This window comes from Bubalus kerabau, chromosome 17, assembly GCF_029407905.1.
Source record: "Bubalus kerabau isolate K-KA32 ecotype Philippines breed swamp buffalo chromosome 17, PCC_UOA_SB_1v2, whole genome shotgun sequence".
Taxonomy (NCBI): Eukaryota; Metazoa; Chordata; class Mammalia; order Artiodactyla; family Bovidae; genus Bubalus; species Bubalus kerabau.
Genome location: NC_073640.1, coordinates 16,097,647 through 16,118,948, shown reverse-complemented (window position 1 = coordinate 16,118,948; position 21,302 = coordinate 16,097,647). Strand labels below are relative to the sequence as shown.

At 43.9% G+C, this 21,302-nt stretch overlaps 1 protein-coding gene and 2 long non-coding RNA genes across 3 annotated transcripts; all 3 read right to left on the bottom strand.

The window, feature by feature from the left end:
* Positions 1-377: 377 nt before the first annotated feature.
* MAP1LC3B (microtubule associated protein 1 light chain 3 beta) lies at positions 378-12,620 on the bottom strand. The gene is made up of 4 exons (XM_055552301.1): positions 12,436-12,620; positions 4,386-4,441; positions 1,680-1,786; positions 378-839 (listed from the first exon to the last, which is right to left on the bottom strand). Exons 1-4 carry the CDS (start codon positions 12,473-12,475, stop codon positions 665-667), a joined length of 378 nt encoding a protein of 125 aa, XP_055408276.1. The 5' UTR covers positions 12,476-12,620; the 3' UTR covers positions 378-664.
* LOC129631342 (uncharacterized) lies at positions 6,980-12,393 on the bottom strand. The gene is made up of 3 exons (XR_008704001.1): positions 11,332-12,393; positions 10,585-10,773; positions 6,980-7,237 (listed from the first exon to the last, which is right to left on the bottom strand). It is a non-coding gene; the product is annotated as an uncharacterized LOC129631342 (long non-coding RNA).
* A 5,245-nt stretch (positions 12,621-17,865) lies between the features above and the next one.
* LOC129631343 (uncharacterized) lies at positions 17,866-21,299 on the bottom strand. The gene is made up of 2 exons (XR_008704002.1): positions 20,741-21,299; positions 17,866-19,252 (listed from the first exon to the last, which is right to left on the bottom strand). It is a non-coding gene; the product is annotated as an uncharacterized LOC129631343 (long non-coding RNA).
* Between the last annotated feature and the right edge of the window lie 3 nt (positions 21,300-21,302).

Sequence of the window (21,302 nt, the reverse complement as noted above, 5' to 3'; positions counted from 1 at the left end):
TTCCTATTGAGCAGTGGTGTTTTTCTGTGTTACTGTCTAGAGAACAAACCAAATGAGAACTCCGGAATGAGAGTGCTAACTTGAAACACACTTATTAGCAAGTGGGGACCCTGGACAGCAGCACGGTTTCCTTATTTCCTGTACACCCCCATTCACCCTGCTTTTTGCCAACTATTATGGCAAATGCATTGGGGGTGGGTGGCTATACCTGACAACATATACTTAAAGATCCTCTCAAGGAGATTCCTCCAGTTGACCGCAAACCCTTCTATAAAAAGTTGGCAGCTTCTGTGAACCTAGAGAAGACAATGTCTCTCTGAATGCTCAAAACTGCAAGTTTCTTTTGGGAAAAAAAAAAACATTAACTTGAAGGTCTATTTTATTGGCAACTTATAATGCAAAGTATTTTATTTTTAAACATTAAATTTAAAAACCAGATAGCCTAGGTTAAATAATAAAGTTTCCCAAAGCTGAATGTGCTCATCTGGAGCTCAGTTTTTCTGTCTGAAGTACAAAAAAACAACTTCCTAAAACTCCTAGGCAGGAAACTACTGTTTTGATGATCGGTGATTAGATGAACTGATCAACCTCAGTTGGTAACATCCCTTTTTTATTCCTTGGTAAGGGTTTAAAAAATTCTGTAACACGCATTTTTCTTTTAGTCTTACACAGATAATTTCATTCCAAAAGTCTCCTGAGAGGCGTATACCATATACAGGAATCCATCTTCATCCTTCTCGCTTTCATACACTTCACAAATCGGAGTGGACACACTCACCATGCTATGTCCATTCACTAACAGGAAGAAGGCTTGATTAGCATTGAGCTGTAAGCGCCTTCTGTTGAAAGAAAGAAAACATGTGAAGAAATATTGATACATCAGTACACAGGGAGAAATGTACAAAACATCGCCCACATTGGATCAGTATAAAAGTATAAAGTGAAGTGAAAGTGAAGTTGCCCAGTCGTGTCCGACTCTTTGCGACCCCATGGACTGTAGCCAACCAGGCTCCTCCATCCATGGAATTTTCTAGGCAAGAGTACTGGTTACCATTTCCTTCTCCAGGGGATCTTCCTAACCCAGGGATCGAACCCAGGTCTCCCACATTGTGGGCAGACGCTTTACTGTCTGAGCCACCAGGGAATCCCATAGAAGTAATAAAGATTTTGCTAATGTTGCTTCTGGCAAAATGCAATATGACTTAACTGATGATTTGAATTTCTTCTCACAAAGCACAAAATGTTTTCTATGACTATATGCATGATAAGTATTAACGATAACCCTTGAGAGATCATTCTTACTACGCTCCTTAGGCCAGTTTTAAACTAGTATGCTGGACTTCCCTGGTGGCTCAGTGGATAAAAATCTGTTAATGCAGGGGACACAGGTTCAATCCCTGGTCCGGGAAGATTCCACATGCTTTGTGATAGCAACTAATTAATTAAGCCCATGCACCAAACTGCTGAGCCCGCATGGTATCTACATAGATGTCAGGATGAAGAATCAGAAGGGACTTGAGATGCAGCAGGTAAGAAATCTGAAGACTCAGAAATGGAACACCTTATAGTGTTACTAAGTTGCACATATTTTTATCAGAACTACATGGCAGATTTATCTGTAAGCCTGTTAAAGAATGAGAAGTTACCCAAAGAAATAAGTTTAAAAGATGATTAAATACCTTATTATTTTGATGAGCTCACTCATGTTGACATGATCAGGCACCAGGAACTTTGTTTTATCCAGGACAGGAAGCTGTTTCTCACCTTTGTATCGTTCTATTATTACCTAGAAAAGCCACAAAAGTGGTTTTTAAAATAGCCATTAACAATGAAAAGTAGTTAAAACACTTCCTTTGTTGTAACTGGCACGTTCCAAAACAGTGTTTACAACAGCACACTTGTTCCTTATGAAATACAGTGCACGAGACAACACGGCTGCCTTCAGAGAAGGGCAGGGGTGCCACCAGCTGGGGAAAGTGCAGTGCCTTCTGTTATTTGCAACTATGAAAATACACTACAGAAAAAGACCCCAAGCCTTAAAAGAACAGAGATGCTGAGTGCCAGCTTTAATGATCTCAATCTACACCAATTCCACTACCTGTGACATGACAAGAGTTTTAATAAAACTTTAAGATCTTAAGTATGGTAATAGACTCAAATGCTAAGTAAATATCTGACAAGTAGAGATCACAATTAGCTGGTCTGGAGACAATTTTTTATTTTTGTTTTTGTTTTTTTTTTTTGCAGACTTCTCAGAGATTCTGTCACTTTGATAAGATATCTTTGCTTTTTTAACAAATGAATTTTCAAAGAATCTTGAACTATGCAGTGATCAAAAATAGTTCCACATTACGACTTAAATCCATTAGCTTCTTGCCATACTTCCTTCCTGTAAAGGAAAAAAGTTGTTTTTTAGTGGTAAGCCACATTATATAAGCTACGACTGCAGACTAGTGACTGCCCATGAGCCTTAGTATTACCTATTTACTAAGCACCATGGATAGCCTTCCCCATGTAGAGCAATTCTTTAGCCTGCTGTTATAACAAGAAGTTGTAAGGCTGCTGCTAAGTCGCTTCAGTCATATCCGACTCTGTGCGACCCCTGAGACGGCAGTCCACCAGGCTTCCCGATCCCTGGGATTCTCCAGGCAAGAACACTGGAGTGGGTTGACATTTCCTTCTCCAAGTTGTAAGGCAGGAATGGGGAAATCTTTAGGAGAGTTTAAATGCTTATATATATACTGTTGCACTGTATGGGGCCTACATGAGGTTGTATAAGGCAAGCCAAGCTGTCGTCACCTTCCCTGGCAAGATCAATAGCTTTCTGTATCTACGAGGTATGTTCAAAACATGGTATCTGCAAGTAAGAATATGACTTCTGCAAAAAAAACCTGAAACTACTAGCAAAAAGATGACTGAAAATGTATGCAAACATTCATATTTCAAAAAGAGGTTATGGAACAATACTGGTGGACTGTTGGGCTGGTTATTTTGATTCCAATGACTGCCAAGTACCTGCTAGCAAATAGACACAGCAGGTACTCAAAAGTGAAGAAAAACCTTAAAATTAGGGAAATTACCCAGAAACCTCATGCCCAGGTCATATGTAGGCCTAAGCGTGAAGACAGACTGAAATTTCCAACCAGTCTAAGAAACACAGCAAACATACGTTTAAGTACAGAATCCTCCAGTCCTGCCCTGCTGAGCAGACCCTTCCTATTGTCTGTCTACTTCACAACCCTAATCCCAGATCTTCCCATCTTCTCTTCCCTCACTTTGGTATGAAATGATCAATCAGAAAGCCAACTATGGAAGCTTCTGCAGAAGTTAGCAGTGGATGCAGTCTGTAAGAGGTGACAATCATGTCCCCAGAATTATGCACATTTTCCCAGCCACGTGGGATCGGATTCTCTTCCCATTTTATAGATGAAGATACGGCAGCTCCTCTCAGAATTTTAGTAATTAGCCCAAGATCACTTAGTAACCCTGAACCTAGGGCCACAATTCAGCCTCTGTCTAAAGCCACAAGCTCCTTGACCATTTCTCCCTAGACCTAGTGTCACAACAGGAACTATTTAAGGTCCACCACCAAAGGACCCAGGGCACAGCACATGTGGGCCCTTACACTACAGGAGCAGCATCTTTTTCCCCCATCTCTTGCAAAGAAACGGAACATAAGAAGTCTTCTTTCTCTGGGGCCAAGTCGGGCAGCCTGGACTGTACAGTCACAGTCAAGTCTTGCTGCTGCTGCTGCTGCTAAGTCACTTTAGTCGTGTCCGACTCTGTGCGACCCCAGAGACAGCAGCCCAACAGGCTTCCCTGTCCCTGGGATTCTCCAGGCAAGAACACTGGAATGGGTTGCCATTTCCTTCTCCAATGCATGAAAGTGAAAAGTGAAAGTGAGGTCGCTCAGTCGTGTCCGACTCTTAGCGACCCCATGGACTGCAGCCCACCAGGCTCCTCCATCCATGGGGTTTTCCAGGCAAGAGTACTGGAGTGGGCTGCCATTGCCTTCTCCAGTTAAGTCTTGAGAGATACTGATTCCCCCACAGTTGTAGTCTCTGCTTCCTTCAGAAGAGGGTGGACATCACCCTTCTTTGATAAAGTATCAACAGATCTAGCCCCCTTATCCCTTCTCTACCAAGTAAAATTTACATGGCTTGTGAAGTGTGTAACATTAAGACAGCAGACTCAGACTTGGGAGGAAACAGTGATCAGATTACACTGCAGATGAAGACGCCTCCATTCCAGGTCACTAAACGAACACACTGGTTGCATGGTTGTAGATTCCTGCAGAAGCCATCAGGCGGTCACATGGAGAAGCACTACTGAAGCAGTGCTCCCTTCTGTGTACATTAACAATAACTGAAACAGAGATGACCTACCGGGATTTTGGTAGGATGCTGCTCTCGGATAAGTCGGACATCTTCTACTCTTTGTTCTGCAAAGAAAGGAAGAAACACCGGCATTATTAAGGACCAAAAATCCAACTTATTTTCTGCACTGGTAGACTTCCATATCTGACCCCACCTATCCTTAGCTGTGGCAAAGCAAAGCAGTAAAAACATCTTCCCTAGAACTGAAAGAAACCAAACACTAACACCTCATATCTCGCAAAGGTTAGTATGCAAGATTAACATACAGACACTGGTTGCATTTCTCTACATTAACAATGAAATATCAGAAAAGTAATGTAAAATATATATATGTATATGTATATCTTTTAAAGCTGCATCAAAAACAAAATGAAACTTGGGAATAAACCTGACCAAAGAGGTGAATCACTTATACATTGAGAGCTATAAAACATTAATAAAATTAATGTTGATTCAAAGAAATGGAAATATATCCCATGCTCTTGGAGTGGAAGAATATTGTTAAAGTATCCACACTACACAAAGCAATCTACAGATTTAATGCAATCCCTATCAAGTTACCCTTGCACAGAACTAGACCAAATAATCCTAAAATCTATATAGAACCACAGAAGACCCAGAATTGCCAAAGCAATCCTGAAGAAAAAGAACAAAGCAAGAGGAATAACCTTCCAGACTTCAAACAATACTACAAAGCTATGGTAATCAAAACTGTGTTAGTCGCACAAAAACAGACATATGGATCAGTGGAACAGAAAAGAGCACCCAGAAATAAATCCACACACCTATAGTCAATTAATCTTTGACAAAGAAGGCAAGAACATACAATGGAAAAATGTCTCTTCAGCAAGTGGTACTGGAAAATCTGGACAGCTACATGTAAATCAGTGTTAGAACACACTCTTACTAATCACAAAAATAAACTCTAAATGGTTTAAAGACCTAAATATAAGAGAGGACACCATAAAAATCCTAGAAGACAGTACAGGTAAAACATTCCCTGACATAAATCTTCACAGTGTTTTCTTAGTCTCCCAAGGCAATAGAAATAAAAGCAAAATAAACAAACAGGACCTAATCAAACTTACAAGCTTTTGCACAGCAAAGGAAACATTTAAAGGAACAAAAAGATGACCTACAGAGGGAGAGAAAAATATCTGCAAATGATGCAGCTGACAAGGGCTTAATTTCCAAAATATACAGTTCATACAACTCAACAACAAAACAAACAATCCAATTAAAAAATAAGCAGAAGACCTAAATAGACATTTCTACAAAGACATCCAACAGGCACACAAAAAGATGCTCAACATAACTAATAATTATCATGTATCAAAACTACAATGAGTTGTTTATCATCTACACTGATTTAATGGCCATCATTAAAAAACCTACAAATAAATGCTGGAGAGGGTGTGGAGAAAAGGGAACCCCACTACTGTTGGTGGGAATGTAAGCTGGTGTAGCCACTATGGAAAACAGTAAGGAGTGCCTCAAAAAACAAAAAGCAGAACTACCATATGACCCTGCAATCCCACTCCTGAGCATATATATATCTAAAGAAAACTAACTTGAAAAGATACATGCACCCCAATGTCCACAGCAGCACTATTCATGACAGACCAGACAAAAAAGCAACCTAAGTATCTATCAACAGAGGAATGGATAAAGATGTGGTATATACATACAATGGAGTATTATTCAGCCAAAAAGAAGAATGAAATAATGCCATCTACAGCCACATGGATAGACCTAGAGATTATCATACTAAGCAAAGTAAGAGAAAGACAAATATATGATATCACTAATATGTGAAACCTAAAATATGACCCAAATGAATTTATCTATGAAACAGAAATAGACTCAAATACATAGAGAATGGATTTGTGGTTGCCAAAGGGCAGGGAGGAGGGGGAGTGTTAGATTGGGAGTTTGGTATCAGCAGATGCAAACTATTATATAAAGAATGCATAAACAAGGTCCTATTTTATAGTAAGGGAACTATATTTAATATCCTATAATAAATCATAGTGAAAAATTAAAGATTCGATGAGATCATTGGTACACCCCTTGCAAATATCTGCACATAGTAAATGGTTAATAAATGCTCCATTATTCAATATGAAATAATGTCATCTGCAACAACATGGATGGACCTAGAGATTATCATATTGAGTAAGTCAGAGAAAAACAAGTATCATATGACATCACTTACATGTAGAATCTAAAAAGTGATACAAATGAATTTATTACTACAAATGGTTTGGAGTGCTTCTGGGTGGAAGGAGAATGCAATTACCAACCTCCAAGGAGACAGAAACTCCTGTGTTTAGCACTCTTCCTCACCCCATGCATCTCTTCCTTCAGCTGTTCCCTGGCAGGCTTTCACAGCCTTCATATTAGGTTGGTGCAAAAGTAATTGCGGTTTTGCACTGTTGAACTTCACCATTTGATATTGGAATACATTCTGAAATAAATGTGGTTATGCTATACATCATTTTAATGTGAATTTCTCACTTTATTTTTTTTTTTGCTGATAGCATTACTTGCTGTTTATTTTCTATCTATTTTAGACTATAGAAATGATGTACAAAAAGCAAATCTGAGCAATTTTTTAATGAGTCCAAAATGGGTCATAAAACATCAGAGACAACTTGCAGCATCAACAACACATTTGGCCCAACTTCTTTGATGGTTCAAAGAAGTTTTGCAAAGGAGATGAAAGCCTTGAAGATGAGGATTGTAGTGGTCAGGCATCAGAGGTTGACAATGACCAATTGAGAGGATCACTGATGTTGCAAGAGAAATTGCCAAAGAACTCAACGTCGACCATTCTATGGTCCTTTAGCATTTGAAGCAAACTGTAAAGGTGAAAAGCTCAGTAAGTGGGTGCCTTGTGTTGTTTAGTCGCTAAGTCGTGTCTGACTCTTTCTGACCCCATGGACTTTAGCACACCAGGCTTTCCTGTCCTTCCCTTCTGTGGGATTTTGCTCAAACTCATGTCTGTTGAGTCAGTGATGCCATCCAACCATCTCATCCTGTCATCCCCTTCTCCTGCTGCCCTCAACAGTTCCCAGCATTGGGGTCTTTTCCAATGAGCCACCTCTTTGCACCATGGCCAGAGTACTGAAGCTTCAGCATCAGTCCTTCCAGTGAATATATTCAGGGTTGATTTCCTTTAGGATGGACTGGTTTGATCTCCTTGCTGTCCAAGGGACTCTCAAGAGTCTTCTCCAGCACCACAGTTCAAAAGCATCAATCCTTCCGTGCTCAGCCTTTTTTATGGTCCAACTCTCACATCTACACATGACTACTGGAAAACCATAGGTTTGACTATATGGACCTTTGCTGGCAAAGGGATATCTGCTTTTTAATATGCTGTCTAGGTTGATCACAGCTTTTTCTTCCAAGGACCAAGTGTCTTTTAATTTCATGGCTGCAGTGAGCATCCACAGTGATTTTGGAGCCCAGGAAAATAAAATCCGTCCCTGTTTCCACTTTTCCCCCATTTATCTGCCATGAAGTGATGGAACTGGATGCTATGATCTTAGTTTTTTGAATGTTGAGTTAGCAGACTGAAAAAAAAAAAATCATCATTCTGAAGTGTTGTCTTCTCTTATTCTATACAAAAACAAAGAAGCATTTCTTGATTGCATTGTGATGTGTGACAAAAAGTGGATTTTATATGACAACCAGTGACTGACTACCAGCTCAGTGGCTGGACCGAGAAGAAGCTCCAAGTGTAAGTGTTAGCTGCTCAGCTGTGCCCAACTCTTTGAAACCCCATGGACTGGATCTGAGGCTATCACCAGGTAGTGTCACAACTGAGTTAAACAGGACAATGAGCTGAATTGCTTGTTGTGTGGAAAAATACTTATGTCTGGTGTCAGAAGTGAGTCACACACACACACACGAAAGTGAGCCACAGTGTTCAGGACAGTACTGTCAAGTAGAAGAAACACAAAGGTAGAGTTTTTCTTTACATCATCCTTTGAACTCCTCTCTATTTCTGGGGTGTTACTAATACTGCATCACTTCTCTCAGCTCTGTCCTTATATCTGTTCTATCCCAGAAAAGATGCTGAACCACCTATACTCCACTACCAGCCCTCTTCATAACAAAAATCTTTATCTTGTCAGAGCAGATTTCACAAGCAAAGGGAAATCATAATTTACTTAAATCACTGCAGCCAATAAATAATAAGTTTAACATACCCTGAGATGTTTCACATTTAAAAGCTTATCCAAATAAATTTAAGGTAAAAGGAATCACATGGCATCACCAACTCGATGGACATGAGTTTGAACAAGCTTCGAGAGTTGGTGATGGACAGGGAAGCCTGGTGTGCTGCAGTTCATGGGTTTGCAAAGAGTCGGACACGACTGAACTGAACTAAAAAGGAATCACTCAAGCTTAAGGATGAAAGATTTTTTATATAAGGAGAACAGGTTTATTATGGTTAAGTGGAGAAGGGAAAAGCAAAATGGGCTCTAAATGTTCGGCTTCAAACCATAGTGTCAAAGCTTTATCTTGATTCATCCCCAAAAGTGAAAGTGAAAGTGAAGTCGCTCAGTCGTGTCCGACTCTTAGCGACACCATGGACTGCAGCCCACCAGGCTCCTCCATCCATGGGGTTTTCCAGGCAAGAGTATTGGAGTGGGGTGCCATTGCCTTCTCCAGTTAAGTCTTGAGAGATACTGATTCTCCCACAGTTGTAGTCTCTGCTTCCTTCAGAAGAGGGTGGACACCACCCTTCTTTGATAAAGTATCAACAGATCTAGCCCCCTTATCCCTTCTCTAAGTCCGACTTATCCGAGAGCAGCATCCTACCAAAATCCTGGTAGGTCATCTCTGTTTCAGTTATTGTTAATTTATCCCCAAAATATGGCCCAAAAAGGAAGGCAAAAATGATCATTTTCACTGAGAAAGACAAGTGACTTCCTTAAGATGACAAGAGTAGTACCAAAGTCCTAGAGGAATATCATTAGCGTCCTGGCCAGCTGCAATGAAAATCCAGCGGTAAGCCTTGAGAAATTAAATATAAATATGGTATATGCTGAAACCTCTTTGAGTAGAAGGCTGTTTTCAGAGGCCAGCAGTATATTTAACAAAAGCATTACCAACATCACTGATCAACGGCATAAAAGAACACTTCTTTCACTCAGTTACTTTCTTAGCGCTGTTATGATCTGTTTATCATTTGCCTTTCTCAACAGACTGCCCCGGCTTCAGTCACTTCTGTATTCCCCCAGGGCTCAGGCTAGTACAAAGATGAAATGGAAGCATAATAAATATTTCCCCCAATATGCCTAGAAATAAACAATGTAAAATCCCACCCATCCAGGAGTGACATAGCTTAAGCTCAGGGAGTGTTATCTAGGTGTTGGCATAAACTCACTCTTCAGTCTACCTGTTAGAGTAATTGGAGTTATTTATTCTAGACTACCACATCAACTTCTGAGATAACGCAGGCCCATTTTGTTATTGATGGTGAAGCTTAAGATCTAGGTTTAACATTGAATCTCAGCAGATTATGTCTAGGAGACAGATCTGTTATTAAACTAGGGCAACCCAAAAGAAAATGGAGTGAAATTATGACATTTGAGAAAACTGAATCCAAAAATATTTGCTCAAGTATAGCTTTAAAGTTCACAAAATTATTCAAAATATTTGTAAGGACACATCACTGCCTCTTGACTCAGTGCTAGTCCACTTCATGTACTGGCTACCTCCTGGAGGATGGGAAGAATTCCTACCAGAAGGGCTGAAGGACAAGTCCAGACTTTGCCACTAGGTGGACCATGATCTCCAACTCTCAGGGCCCCACCCAGTTTCCTTGGCTACAAAAGGAAGTCCTTGTTTTGGGTGAGCTCTAAGATTCATCTCAACCCTCTCAACCCTGGTAGAATATATGTATCAGAGCTACACTCAATTTTTAATTAACCCAAACTCACTCACTTGGGAAGAGTACTTATTGCTCAAGCTAACTGGGGCTGGTCTTAGGTTCCACAAAAAGGGTATCTCCAAAGAACTGATTGACTCATTTGCTGTGCTACAAAAAAATTATCAGTGCTGGTTATCATGATCAACAGCAAGGAAAGGCAGTAGCCATTAAATGATATATTCTTCTGCAAAATGACTATTAAGCCCTTTAAAAAAAAAAAGAGGAGAGGGTAATACTAATTCTTCTAACAAGGAGAAAATATACCTTTTTTATTGATGTTAGATGGACGTGAGTCTGAGTGAACTCCGAAAGTTGGTGATGGACAGGGAGGCCTGGCGTGCTGAGAATCATGGGGTCACAAAGAGTCGGACACGACTGAGCGACTGAACTGAACTGAACCTACTGTAGTCGTCATTGCACAAGATACGTAAACCAAGTCATCACGCTGGATACCTTAAATTTACACAGTAATGAATGTCATTTCTCAATAAAAGTACAAAAAAAAAAAAGTGAATCAAGAGTCAGGAGACAAGGGAGAAAAAAAAAAGGAGTGGTAGTAAATAAAGGTGAACAAAGAGGAAAGCCCACAAATATAGTATATGCAACATACACAAATGGAGAAAAACTAAGGCATTCCTGCTGGTTTACCCTCAGGGCCACAGGCACCAGGGGAATTCCTTCTAATTCATTATTGTATTGTCATTTATTTTCACTTTTATTCTCATTATTTCTCACTTTTCCTACTCTACCTACTCTTCTTCAAGGATTTTTCTAGATAACCTAAAAGTACTCTAAGCAGAAAGAAAGTTAACTATAGTATCCGGTCATGAGAAAACGGGCATCTTTCCCATACAAACGTCCCCAGTTATCTTTTAATGCCAGTAAGGAAAGAAGCCAGGTACAATGGCAAATCTGCTCCCAGGGGCTGCACAAAAACTAATATTCACGAATATCTTAATTCACAAAGGTCACTATAGACAAAATTTCTTAAAAAAAAAAAAAAAAAGACACCTCGAAGTCTTGCTAACCAGCCAACTGCTTCAGGAGGCTGAAAGGATATGCTCTTCAGATCAATATGAATTTCATTTTTTGGAGTTTCTCAGGCACAGGAAATAATTATCGATAATGAGATCTACAAAACCATATCCAGGTTCAAATGAACGCTTGCCTCTTTTCCAGACTCCGGGAAACTAGACCAAAGTAAGACAGCAGAGATACTGCTCAAGATCCTGAAGAAGATTAAGACAGGAAGGAACGCTGGTCCCGCCCTACTCCACCTGGCCTGAGATAAACAAACAAGCCCTACACAGGGGATATACAAGGAGGCCACGCTGTTATTGCAGCACTGTCTTGCTTTAAAAGGAGCACCAATCACTTCCTTCCCATCGGTGTTGTGCAGGAGTAAGTATTGTGATGGTGTTACTTTCGGTTTCCACCAAACACCAGCGTGCTAAGTAGGGACTCCAGCCCGAACTGGGAGAGAACGGATTTGCCGCTGGTGTCAAAGAATGCTGTCGCTAGCCAGTGAGAAGAAGAGCCACCCACCCTCGCGCTTGTGCCACAAATAGGACCAAGACGTCGCAGCCACGCGGGGCTGCAGGGGAAGGGGCGGGCGTGAGGACCCCTCTCCGTGGAGGTACAGACGTCTGAAGGGACCATGTGTGACCTAGACGTGCACCCGCGGTGCCACCACCTCTGAGAACCCGGCCCGGCGCCGGGCCAGACTCCCCCACAAGGACTGCACCCCCGCGCCACTAGCGCTCGTTTTGTCGGAGGGCCCGAACAGCGCGGGGCTGGAGCGCTGACGGCCCCGAGCTCACAGCCCGCAGACCGCCCGGGCCGAAAGGTGATTCAGCAGCTCCCAACCAGCGCGCCCTCGGCCCCTTAGACCCCCAGGCCCGGCGGCCCTCGGCCCGTCAGGCTCCCTGCCTCGACTCCCTCGGCCGCCCGGGCCCGGCCTTCCCGCAGCCCCCGCCTCAGCTCGCCTCGGCCCCTCCGCCCCGTAGCCCTCCGCTCGCCCGCCCTCTCCGGAGCCCCTCGGCTCGGCCGGGCCCCGCTGCCTCGGCCCCGAAGCCCCCGCCGGCCCTCAGACAGCGTCCGGCCCGCGGCACCCACCGAAGGTTCGGCGCTGTTTGAAGGTTTTCTCGGACGGCATGGCGCTGCAGGCTGGGTGGGGGCGGCGAGTTGGAGGCTCCAGGCGGCGGCAGAGGCGGCGACAGCTCCGACGGTGGCGACAGCGACTTCTCTTGTGTCTCCTTAGCCCGCAGCCGCGTCAGGTGACCTGCGCGGCATCCCGGGAGGCGGGGCCAGGGGCGGGCCGCAGCGGCCGCCATGGCGGGCGTGGCGGAAGCGGGCCGCGCGCAGCGGCCGGGGCGGGGTCGAAGCGCGTGAGTGGCGAGGAGAGAGGCGCGCGCATGCGCAACGGGTCAGGCCCGGGCTCGCGGGAGCGAGTTGGCGCGCGGCGACCGGCCACGGGCCGGGGGAGCGCGAGCCCGGAACCTGGCCGTCCCCCGCGGGCACGTGCCCGGCGGACGCGCGCGGTTCTGCTTCCCTGGCAGAGCTGCAGGGGCGCGGCCTCGCTCCTGTTCCCGGTGCCAGTTACGGTGGCCAGCGATGTTTCCACAGGAAAATAAAGGCCTGTTGTGCCCCTGCCTTCTGAGAGCTCACAGCTGGAAGCTGCTGGTTCTTTTCCGTCGGCGGCTTTGTGTGTCTTTGTTTCTATTGGCTTTCCACGTCAAGGACATCTCAGTTTTCTTTTCTAAGGAAACTGTCAACTGGTAACTTCCATCACACATTGTCCCAACTGGGAAAAGAGCCAAAACCGCGTTATTTCAGGTTACGGTCAGTCGAGTCTGGCTTTGGAGAAAGTCCGTGCCCTGGGCTTGACATTCGGCCTTAGGTGACTTCTGGGGTGGAGGGGGCCCTGGGCATCACCTGCAATGGCAGGACGCCGGCCTTTCCGCACCTGGCAGAGTTCACTACCTTTTACTGATCTCCGCTCTTCTCTCAAATAGGGAGCCTTACCCATATTCAGTCCTCACAGTCTTTCAGTGACTAACTAGCGGAACTGCCTTGAATACCTAACCATTTTTCTCAGTCTCAGACTCATTTGTACTATATTTTAGAACTCCAGGTGTTTTCTGAGGAGCAGATGGAAGTGACCTGGTAGAATATAGATCTCTATGAAGCGTTTAGTGAGCAAGTCAGTTATTGCCCAAACATCTAATAAACAGGTATGTGAATGAACAGCACTTGATTCTTTGACTGTTTTTGCTTTTTAATATCTTGGACTTTGAAAGTGTTCTCCCCTTTTTTTGAGTTTGGAAAAAGCCTTTCTTATAATGTCTGATAAAGTATTTGGATTGTGCTAATGAACATTTATTATACAAACATACAGAACCTACTAAAACATAGCTCTCAAGGGTTCCAGTGCAGCTGGAATTTCTTCCTTTACGGAGAAGCCAAGTCTGTTGTATAATCACCCCCCACTCAGAACAATGCTGTTAGTTGTGGCTCTGCGCTGTATCACTGTTCACAAAAGAACACTGTATTGGGCATATGTCACTTTCCCAGGTTTCCCCCCGCCCTTTCTGTCACAGTTCTTTACCTTGAAAAATCTCTGATAAGGTACAGTTAATAAAGAGGACTTAGGGACTTTCTTGGTGGTCCAGTGGCTGAGACTTCATGCTCCCAATACTGGAGGCCTGGCTTCTCTTCCTGGCTGAGGAACAAGATCTCACATGCTGCAACTAAGGGTTCAAATGATGCAAGATCATAACTCAAAGATCCTGCCCGCTACAACTAAGACCCGGCATAGCCAAATACAATTAGCAAATAAATTTTTAAAAAACAAGACTATATAGAATCCAATTAAAAAATAAAGAGGACTTAAACATTCTATCTGGTTTCCAAAGGAAGGTTTTAAGCTCCATGGGCATTCTTAGTATTTTTGTATTTATTCTGCAAGGATTGGGATGGGGGGAATCCAGTAAGAGTACCCACCTTCTCCCAAGCACAAAATGATCAGTTTCGAAGTCTCCATGAGAGTGTGGACGGTGTATTGCTTTCTTTTCTGGGTTTTTATGATATTGAGTATTGACTGGTGAGTGCTTTTTTGGCTTAATTGCTGCCTTGTAAGAAATGGACTTTTTGTTCCCTTGCTGGACAACTGTTCCCAATGCAAGAAGAGTGAAAAAAAAAATCGATATCAGGCATATGGAACTGGGGGGAGGGTAAGAAGGGTTTCATATTTTCTAGTCCCTTAGGCATCCATAAAGCTTTACCAGATTACCTCAAGCCTTGGGTTCACTGCCCCAGGGATTACCACAAGGGCTATTACAGTGATGGGACAGGATTACTCTATGATTTTTCAAGTATTGAAGTCCATATTAACAGTGAGTGGTATGGTCTTATCTTAAATTCCTACTTGAATTTAAAACCACACAACCCCATAAGTATCTCAGAAAATCATTTAAAGCAGTTGGTGTGTAAAGTTATCTCATGAGCCTGAAAGAAAAGCATATTGAGATAAATTATATTTAAAGTTGACTAATTTGTTATATGCAAACAAATATCAACCAATAAGTACTGTAACTTCATGTAAATTTTGAAAACAAATGTACTTGAATGTGAAAAATTTCATGTGCCCTCAGATTGCAGTTCAATAGACATTCAATGTAAATGATATTCAATGTAAATGATATTCTGAGTGGTCAGTTAATATCACTCATATAGAATCCAATTAAAAAATATAGAGGATTTAAACATTCTATCTGGTTTCCAAAGGAAGGTTTTAAGCTAGTTAATATAAGCATAGCAAGATTTATTTTTAAACAAATAGCAAATATGACTCATCTTTTAAATAATCTACATAATGTACAGAAGAACAAATCTGTTTTGTGAATTTATTCAGTGCTTTCTCCAGAAACCTCATGGTACTTTTTCAACTATCACATAATCATTCTAGAAAGCCAAGCAGGGTCAGTTTTAAATAGCTCTCACCCTATTCCTTTTTTCCTAACATGAAATGACCATAATCGTGGGGGATATAAGGTAACTGCTAGAATATGATGTCCCAGCATTAGTGAAGTAATGCTGTAAATCATGCTACCACGCTATTTCTGCGAATCTGTAAATAAGGCATGAAACGTTAACCTGCAGTACAGAACACGTTAGGGTTATTTTGCCACACTCAGTATGGAGGGCAAGTCACACTGAGCTTTAAGTTCAGCTCTTCAGGCCTGCCCGGCCTGTCCCGCCTCTTCTCTTTCTGATTGGGAGAGCTATCCAACCCTCCTTGTTGTCTGGGTTACTATTGGCTGTTGGTCCAATCAGTCTTGTGTCATCCCTGCTCTTTAGCACAAGTAAACAAACAAGTATTGCTCAAGAGCAGTGTCCTGGCTATCCTCAGAAAGGATTCAGCCAGGAGGGTGTTGTAAGTGACGCTCCATAGCTTCCAGTCTTTCAGAATGTCTTCACCGGGCCCAGGAGAGAGTGTCCAGAGCGAAAGAGGCATGGCGCGGGAGAACTTCCTCTCTCCCATGACGCCCTGGCTCTCCTGTACAACTTCAGAAATCAACACCCCGGTGACTGCAGGAAAATGATCTCAAATCACTCCTACAACCTAATACTATCTCTTAAGTGAACGTGTAACAGTTCATGGAACCGGCTGGCCTTTCACAGGCCTTTTTCTTTGTTATAGTCATTTGTTCCTTTAATTGTAAACAAATTCTGAAGGACTGCTCTTTTTCCAGCTTTTGCCCATAAATGCTGCTGTTGAAACTCTTATTTTACACACCAAATCTCTTGTTTAGCCTTTGAATATTTTCTATTCTCTCCATTCACCTTGATTATTTCTTCTGAGCAGATGCCATTTTCAAATCTGGATTCTGAGAACCAGCATGGGGAAGTTGACAAGGCTTTCTTAAGTCCAAGAACTACTATTTTCCATGACTTTTGAGGCAATCAGTTGAAAAGTGCCTTGCCCTGTACACTACTAATTTCCTTAGATAACAGTTCTCACTAACAAAGAGTTCCCTCTTGTAATCCCAAGAGGGAATGTATTGGGAGCATGTAGTCATTTGGTAAAACAAATGATCTCTTGGTACAACTGCTGTGGAAAATGGTATGGAAGTTTCTCAAAAGATTAAAAACAGAACTACCATCAGTTCAGTTGCTCAGTCGTGTCTGACTCTTTGTCACTCCACGGACTGCAGCATGCCAGGCTTCCCTGCTCATCACCAGTTCCTAGAGCCTGCTCAAACTCATATCTATCAACTTGGTAATGCCATCCAACCATCTCATCCTCTGTCATCCCCTTCTCTTCCTGCCTTAAATATTTCCCAGCATCAGGGTCTTTTCCAATGAGTCAGTTCTTCACATCAGGTGGCCAAAGTATTGGAGCTTCAGCTTCAGCATCAGTCCTCCCAATGAATATTCAGAACTACCATATGACCCAGAAATTCCACTCCTGGATATATATCTGGAAAAACCCCACTAATTAAAAAAGATATCAATACACATACCCCAATGCTCATATCAGCATTATTTACCATTGCTGAGATATAAAAGCAACTGAAGTGTCAACAACATTCATCAACAGATGAATGGGTAAAAATGTGATGTACATATGCACATACAATCAGCCACAAAAACGAACAAAATTTTTGCCATTTCCAGCAACATGGATGGACTTGAAGGACATTATGCTTAGTGAAATAAGCCTGAGAGAGAAAGAAAAATACTGTATGATATCACTAATATGTGGAATCCAAAAAAATACAACAAACTCTAGTGAATATAACAAAAAAGAAGCAGACTTTGCAAACATGGGGAACAAACACTAGTGGTTACCAGTGGAGAAAGTGAGGGAGGGGCACAAGACGGGTGGGGAGTGGGAGGCACAAGCTTATATGTGGAATCTAAAAAATACAACAAGTGAGGCAGCTACTCACCTTAGTCTGCCTGCTCTCCCACTGTGAGCATACTTTCACTTAATAAATCCTCACTTTGCTTTCTTGGAAAAAAAATAAAACTACAACAAACTAGTGAATATAACAAAAAGATGACTCACAGATACAGAGAACTGGTGGTTACCATGGGAGGTGGCAACACAGGAGTGGGAGAAGCACAAACTTTTGGGTGTGAGATAGGCTCAAAGGTGTACTGTATTACACAGGGAATATAGCCAATGTTTTGTAATAACTGCAAGAAAAAGTAACCTTTAAAATTGTATACAATTTAAAAAATTTTCCGTTTAAAAAGATCTCTTCTATCTAATCTTCCCTCATTTTAGCATGAATGTATCCTCTTTGGCGTTTTTTTGTAAAGGATCCAGTTCTACATAACGGGCTGTAAAAGCTTCAAGGACACAAAGCTTTCAGGGTTCAATGTGTAATTGTTTTCTGCAATAGCCTAAGTCTTCCCCTCTGGTTCTTCTCCCCCATTATGGATTACCACAGTTCTCATGGTCATCCATTTCTTTCTGTTCTAATGGTCAGCACAAATTCAAACCTTTAACATCTTTGTGGGTTATTGTACACAGTCTTTTATTGTTCCTGCTGTCAAAAATGTAGATTTAGGTATATCTTTTAACTGAATTATACATAATTCAAATTATGAACATGGTTAACCATTCTTCAAAAGATGGAAATTTAACCAAACTATTTTGTACATTTTAATATACCCTAAAACTTTTCTAGAAGAATATTTTATTAATAGGACCTAGTAGTGAGTAGACAGATTAGAAAAAAAAAACAAATTGAAATATACAGCAGCGAAGTGCATGCTTTATAATCTATGGATCCATGTAGAACATAGCATGTAGGTTAGTCAGGCATTCTGTAAATACTTATCACATGAGTTGACGCATTTCTATTTGCTGAGAGACTTCCTAGCTTGGATGGGGATGGCAATGATCCACAAGGCTTCTTTAAATCTGTTTGGTTCACATTCCTCCCTCTGTAGCCATCTAGCCAGTTTGTTGTTCTTCACTCAGCCAACATGTAGTCAGTACACATTTGCCTATTGCGTGATGTATGCTAGCATGTCTGTCATGTAACAGCGGATACAGCTGGGGAGGCCGCTACCAAAGGAAGCACGTGTTTGTCATAAAACAAAGGATGGTGCAGTAATAAAGGGACATTCCGGGAAGGGGTACCATTTGAGGACGAGGTGGAAGGGGTGACTGTTTACCGGCACAGACTGGGAAAAGGGTTTTCCTGACAGAGGAGACAGCTTGAACAAGGGGCAGGGATGTGACAAGGCATGGTGCGTTCCCACTAAGGAACTGGGTGGCTCCCATTGAGAGATGTTTGGTGACAGGAGATGCTGCCAGACCTGGAGGTTAGGCCTGGATTGTGAAGTACTCTGTGTCATGTGATATGGAGTCAATGGGGTCATTAAATACTAATATTAAATAGGTGAGTGAAGCATGACTCTTCTTTTGTTTCTGTGTTACCACTTGCAGGAGGCGAGTTCTGATAACAGGCTGGACGACAGTTTGAAAAAACACCCAGATACAGGGAAGGCAGTCACAAGTTGTTTTTCAATTGCCCGGAGCTGAGATAGTCAAGGTTTGAAGTCCAGCATTGTTACTTTTGTCAAAAGATGCACTTACCTGTTTATGGGATTCTGTGGACTGGGGTAGGCAGCTGTCTTTTCCGCTTGGAGACCTCCTTAAGGAAGTAGTGAAGAGCCAGGACCTTGTGGAGGCTGGGCCCAGGGAACTCGAAGAGTCATTATTTTTCAATCTGAGTAGAAAGAGCAACACTGACCAGAAACACTGGGGTGGTCTGTGGATTCTTAGCTTCCATATGGGCTCTGGGCAGTTGCTCCAGCACTTCAGGGTGTTGACGTGAGTCTGGACCAGAAAGGAGTTGGGCTCACCCAGGCAGAGGTCTGCTTCCATAATCTCGTAATCGCGTTCTTCTCTCTGGAAATGACAGTTTCTTGTTATTAGTGCTGCTTAAGGGGAAGCCACTGTCACAGGAAGGCTTTGTGTCTTTCACCCCTGCCCCAGGCCCCAGCTGGCTTCCCGTCTAGAACCCACAGTACCCTCGAGCACAGTAAACAAGGTAATCAGGGCACAGAAAGGTCATATAGATCTGATAGACAGAGTGCCTGAAGAACTACAGACAGAGGTTCATGACACTGTACAGGAGGCAGTGATCAAGAAAAAGAAATGCAAAAAGGCAAAATGGTTGGCCTCTGAGGAGGCCTTATAAATAGCTGTGAAAAGAAGAGAAGTGAAAAGCAAAGGAGAAAAGGAAAGATATACCCATTTCATTTGAAAAGACCCTGATGGTGGGAAAGATTGAAGGCGGGAGGAGAAGGGGGTGACAGGATGAGATGGTTGGATGGTGTCACTGACTGGATGGTCATGAATTTGAGTAAACTCCAGGAGTTGGTGATAGACAGGGAGGCCTGGTGTGCTGCAGTCCATGGGGTAGCAAAGAGTCAGACATGACTGAGCGACTGAACTGAACTGAACTGAAGATCATATAGACTACCCATCTAGTGTGATTACCTCTTTTCATTGCAATCAGGGTAGAAATAAGTGAATGTCAGTTTTTAAATAACAAAGGCACAATTTAGGGTCCGACTTGGCTTAACTAGTTCCAGGTGCTATAAGTTTGTGTTGTTTCCCTAATCACACCTTATATGACCCTTCTGGGTCATGGGGAGGTGTGGTGGGGGTGTCCTTGTGTGCATCCTGAATTGTTCTCTGAGGGGGGATCCTTAAGATGTACACTGGGGGTCCTTTGAAACTTTTGGTGGGGTTCTTGGGATCCTGCGGGGAGTTCTTCCAGGCCTTCCTGGGAGGTCCTCAGAAGAGTGTTCTCTGGGCTACCCTGGGAGGTTCTTCATGCAAGGGTGCTCAGGTGGCTTTTAGAGGTCCTGAGGGTTCTAAGAGGGCTCCTTTGGGCCTTCCTGAAGGGTCCGGGGCTGGTATTCTCTGAGCCTTCATGGGGGTTGTAGGGCTCTCTTCCAGGTTTTTTGGAGGATTCTCCAGAGGGTCCTCAGAGCCTTTCTGGAGAGTTCTTGGAATCCCCAGGGGTCTTTTTGGGGCCCTCCTGGGACGATCCTGTGGGGGTGTCCTCGGGGCTTCCCTGGATGGTTCTTTGGGGATCCTCAGGGGGATCCTTGGGGGGCTCCTTGAGGCCTTCCCGAGGGTCCTCTAGAGAGGGTGTCCTCCGGTTTCCCTGGGGGTCCTCTGGGCCTTCCCAGGGGGTTCCTTGGGGATCCTTGGGGGGAGCTCTGGAGGGGGCCTTAGGGCCTTCCCGAGGCATTCTCCGGGGGCGGGGTGGGGGGGGTGTCCCTCGTAGGGTCTTCAGGGTGACCTCTGGGAGAGCTCCAGTGCGGTACTCAGGAGGTGGTGAGTTCGGCCCTCACAACCGGCAGCACGCCATCTACTGCCTACCTGTCGTGTGCGCTCAGTCGGGAAGGGGCGGCCGTCGTGCGTTTGTCGGTGACATTCCTTTCCCGTGCTCTGTACGGGCGCGCGACGGGAGGCCCGCAGTCCTCAGGTGAGCGGAGGCCAGGGCCGCCTGGGACCGGTGGGGCTGCGAGGAGAGGGACCTAATGAACCTTGAAGGGCGGTCGAGGCGGGGGGCTTTTCGGCTACGCCAGCCCAAGACTTTTCGGGTCCCCTCTGGTGGGCGGGACCAAGCCCCAGACAGGTACTTTGGCAATGTACTAGAGGCGTGGCTTAGCTGTCGGGCGGGGCGGGGCCTCGAATCCCGGGGGGGGGTGGTGGTGGTGGTGGTGCCTTGGTTTCCCCCTCCCCCCGGAGGGCGGGGCTTGGCTCTCTGACGGGGCGTGGCGAGGCAGGGCTCTCCCAGGGGTGCTCGGCTCCCCCGGGGGGCGGGACTCCGCGCTCCTGGGGGCGGGGATAAAGCTCCCTGGAGGGGCGGGAATAAGGCTCCCTGGGGGGCGTGGCGTGGAGTGGCGGGGCCGGGCTCTCCGTCCGGGCGGGCGGGGCT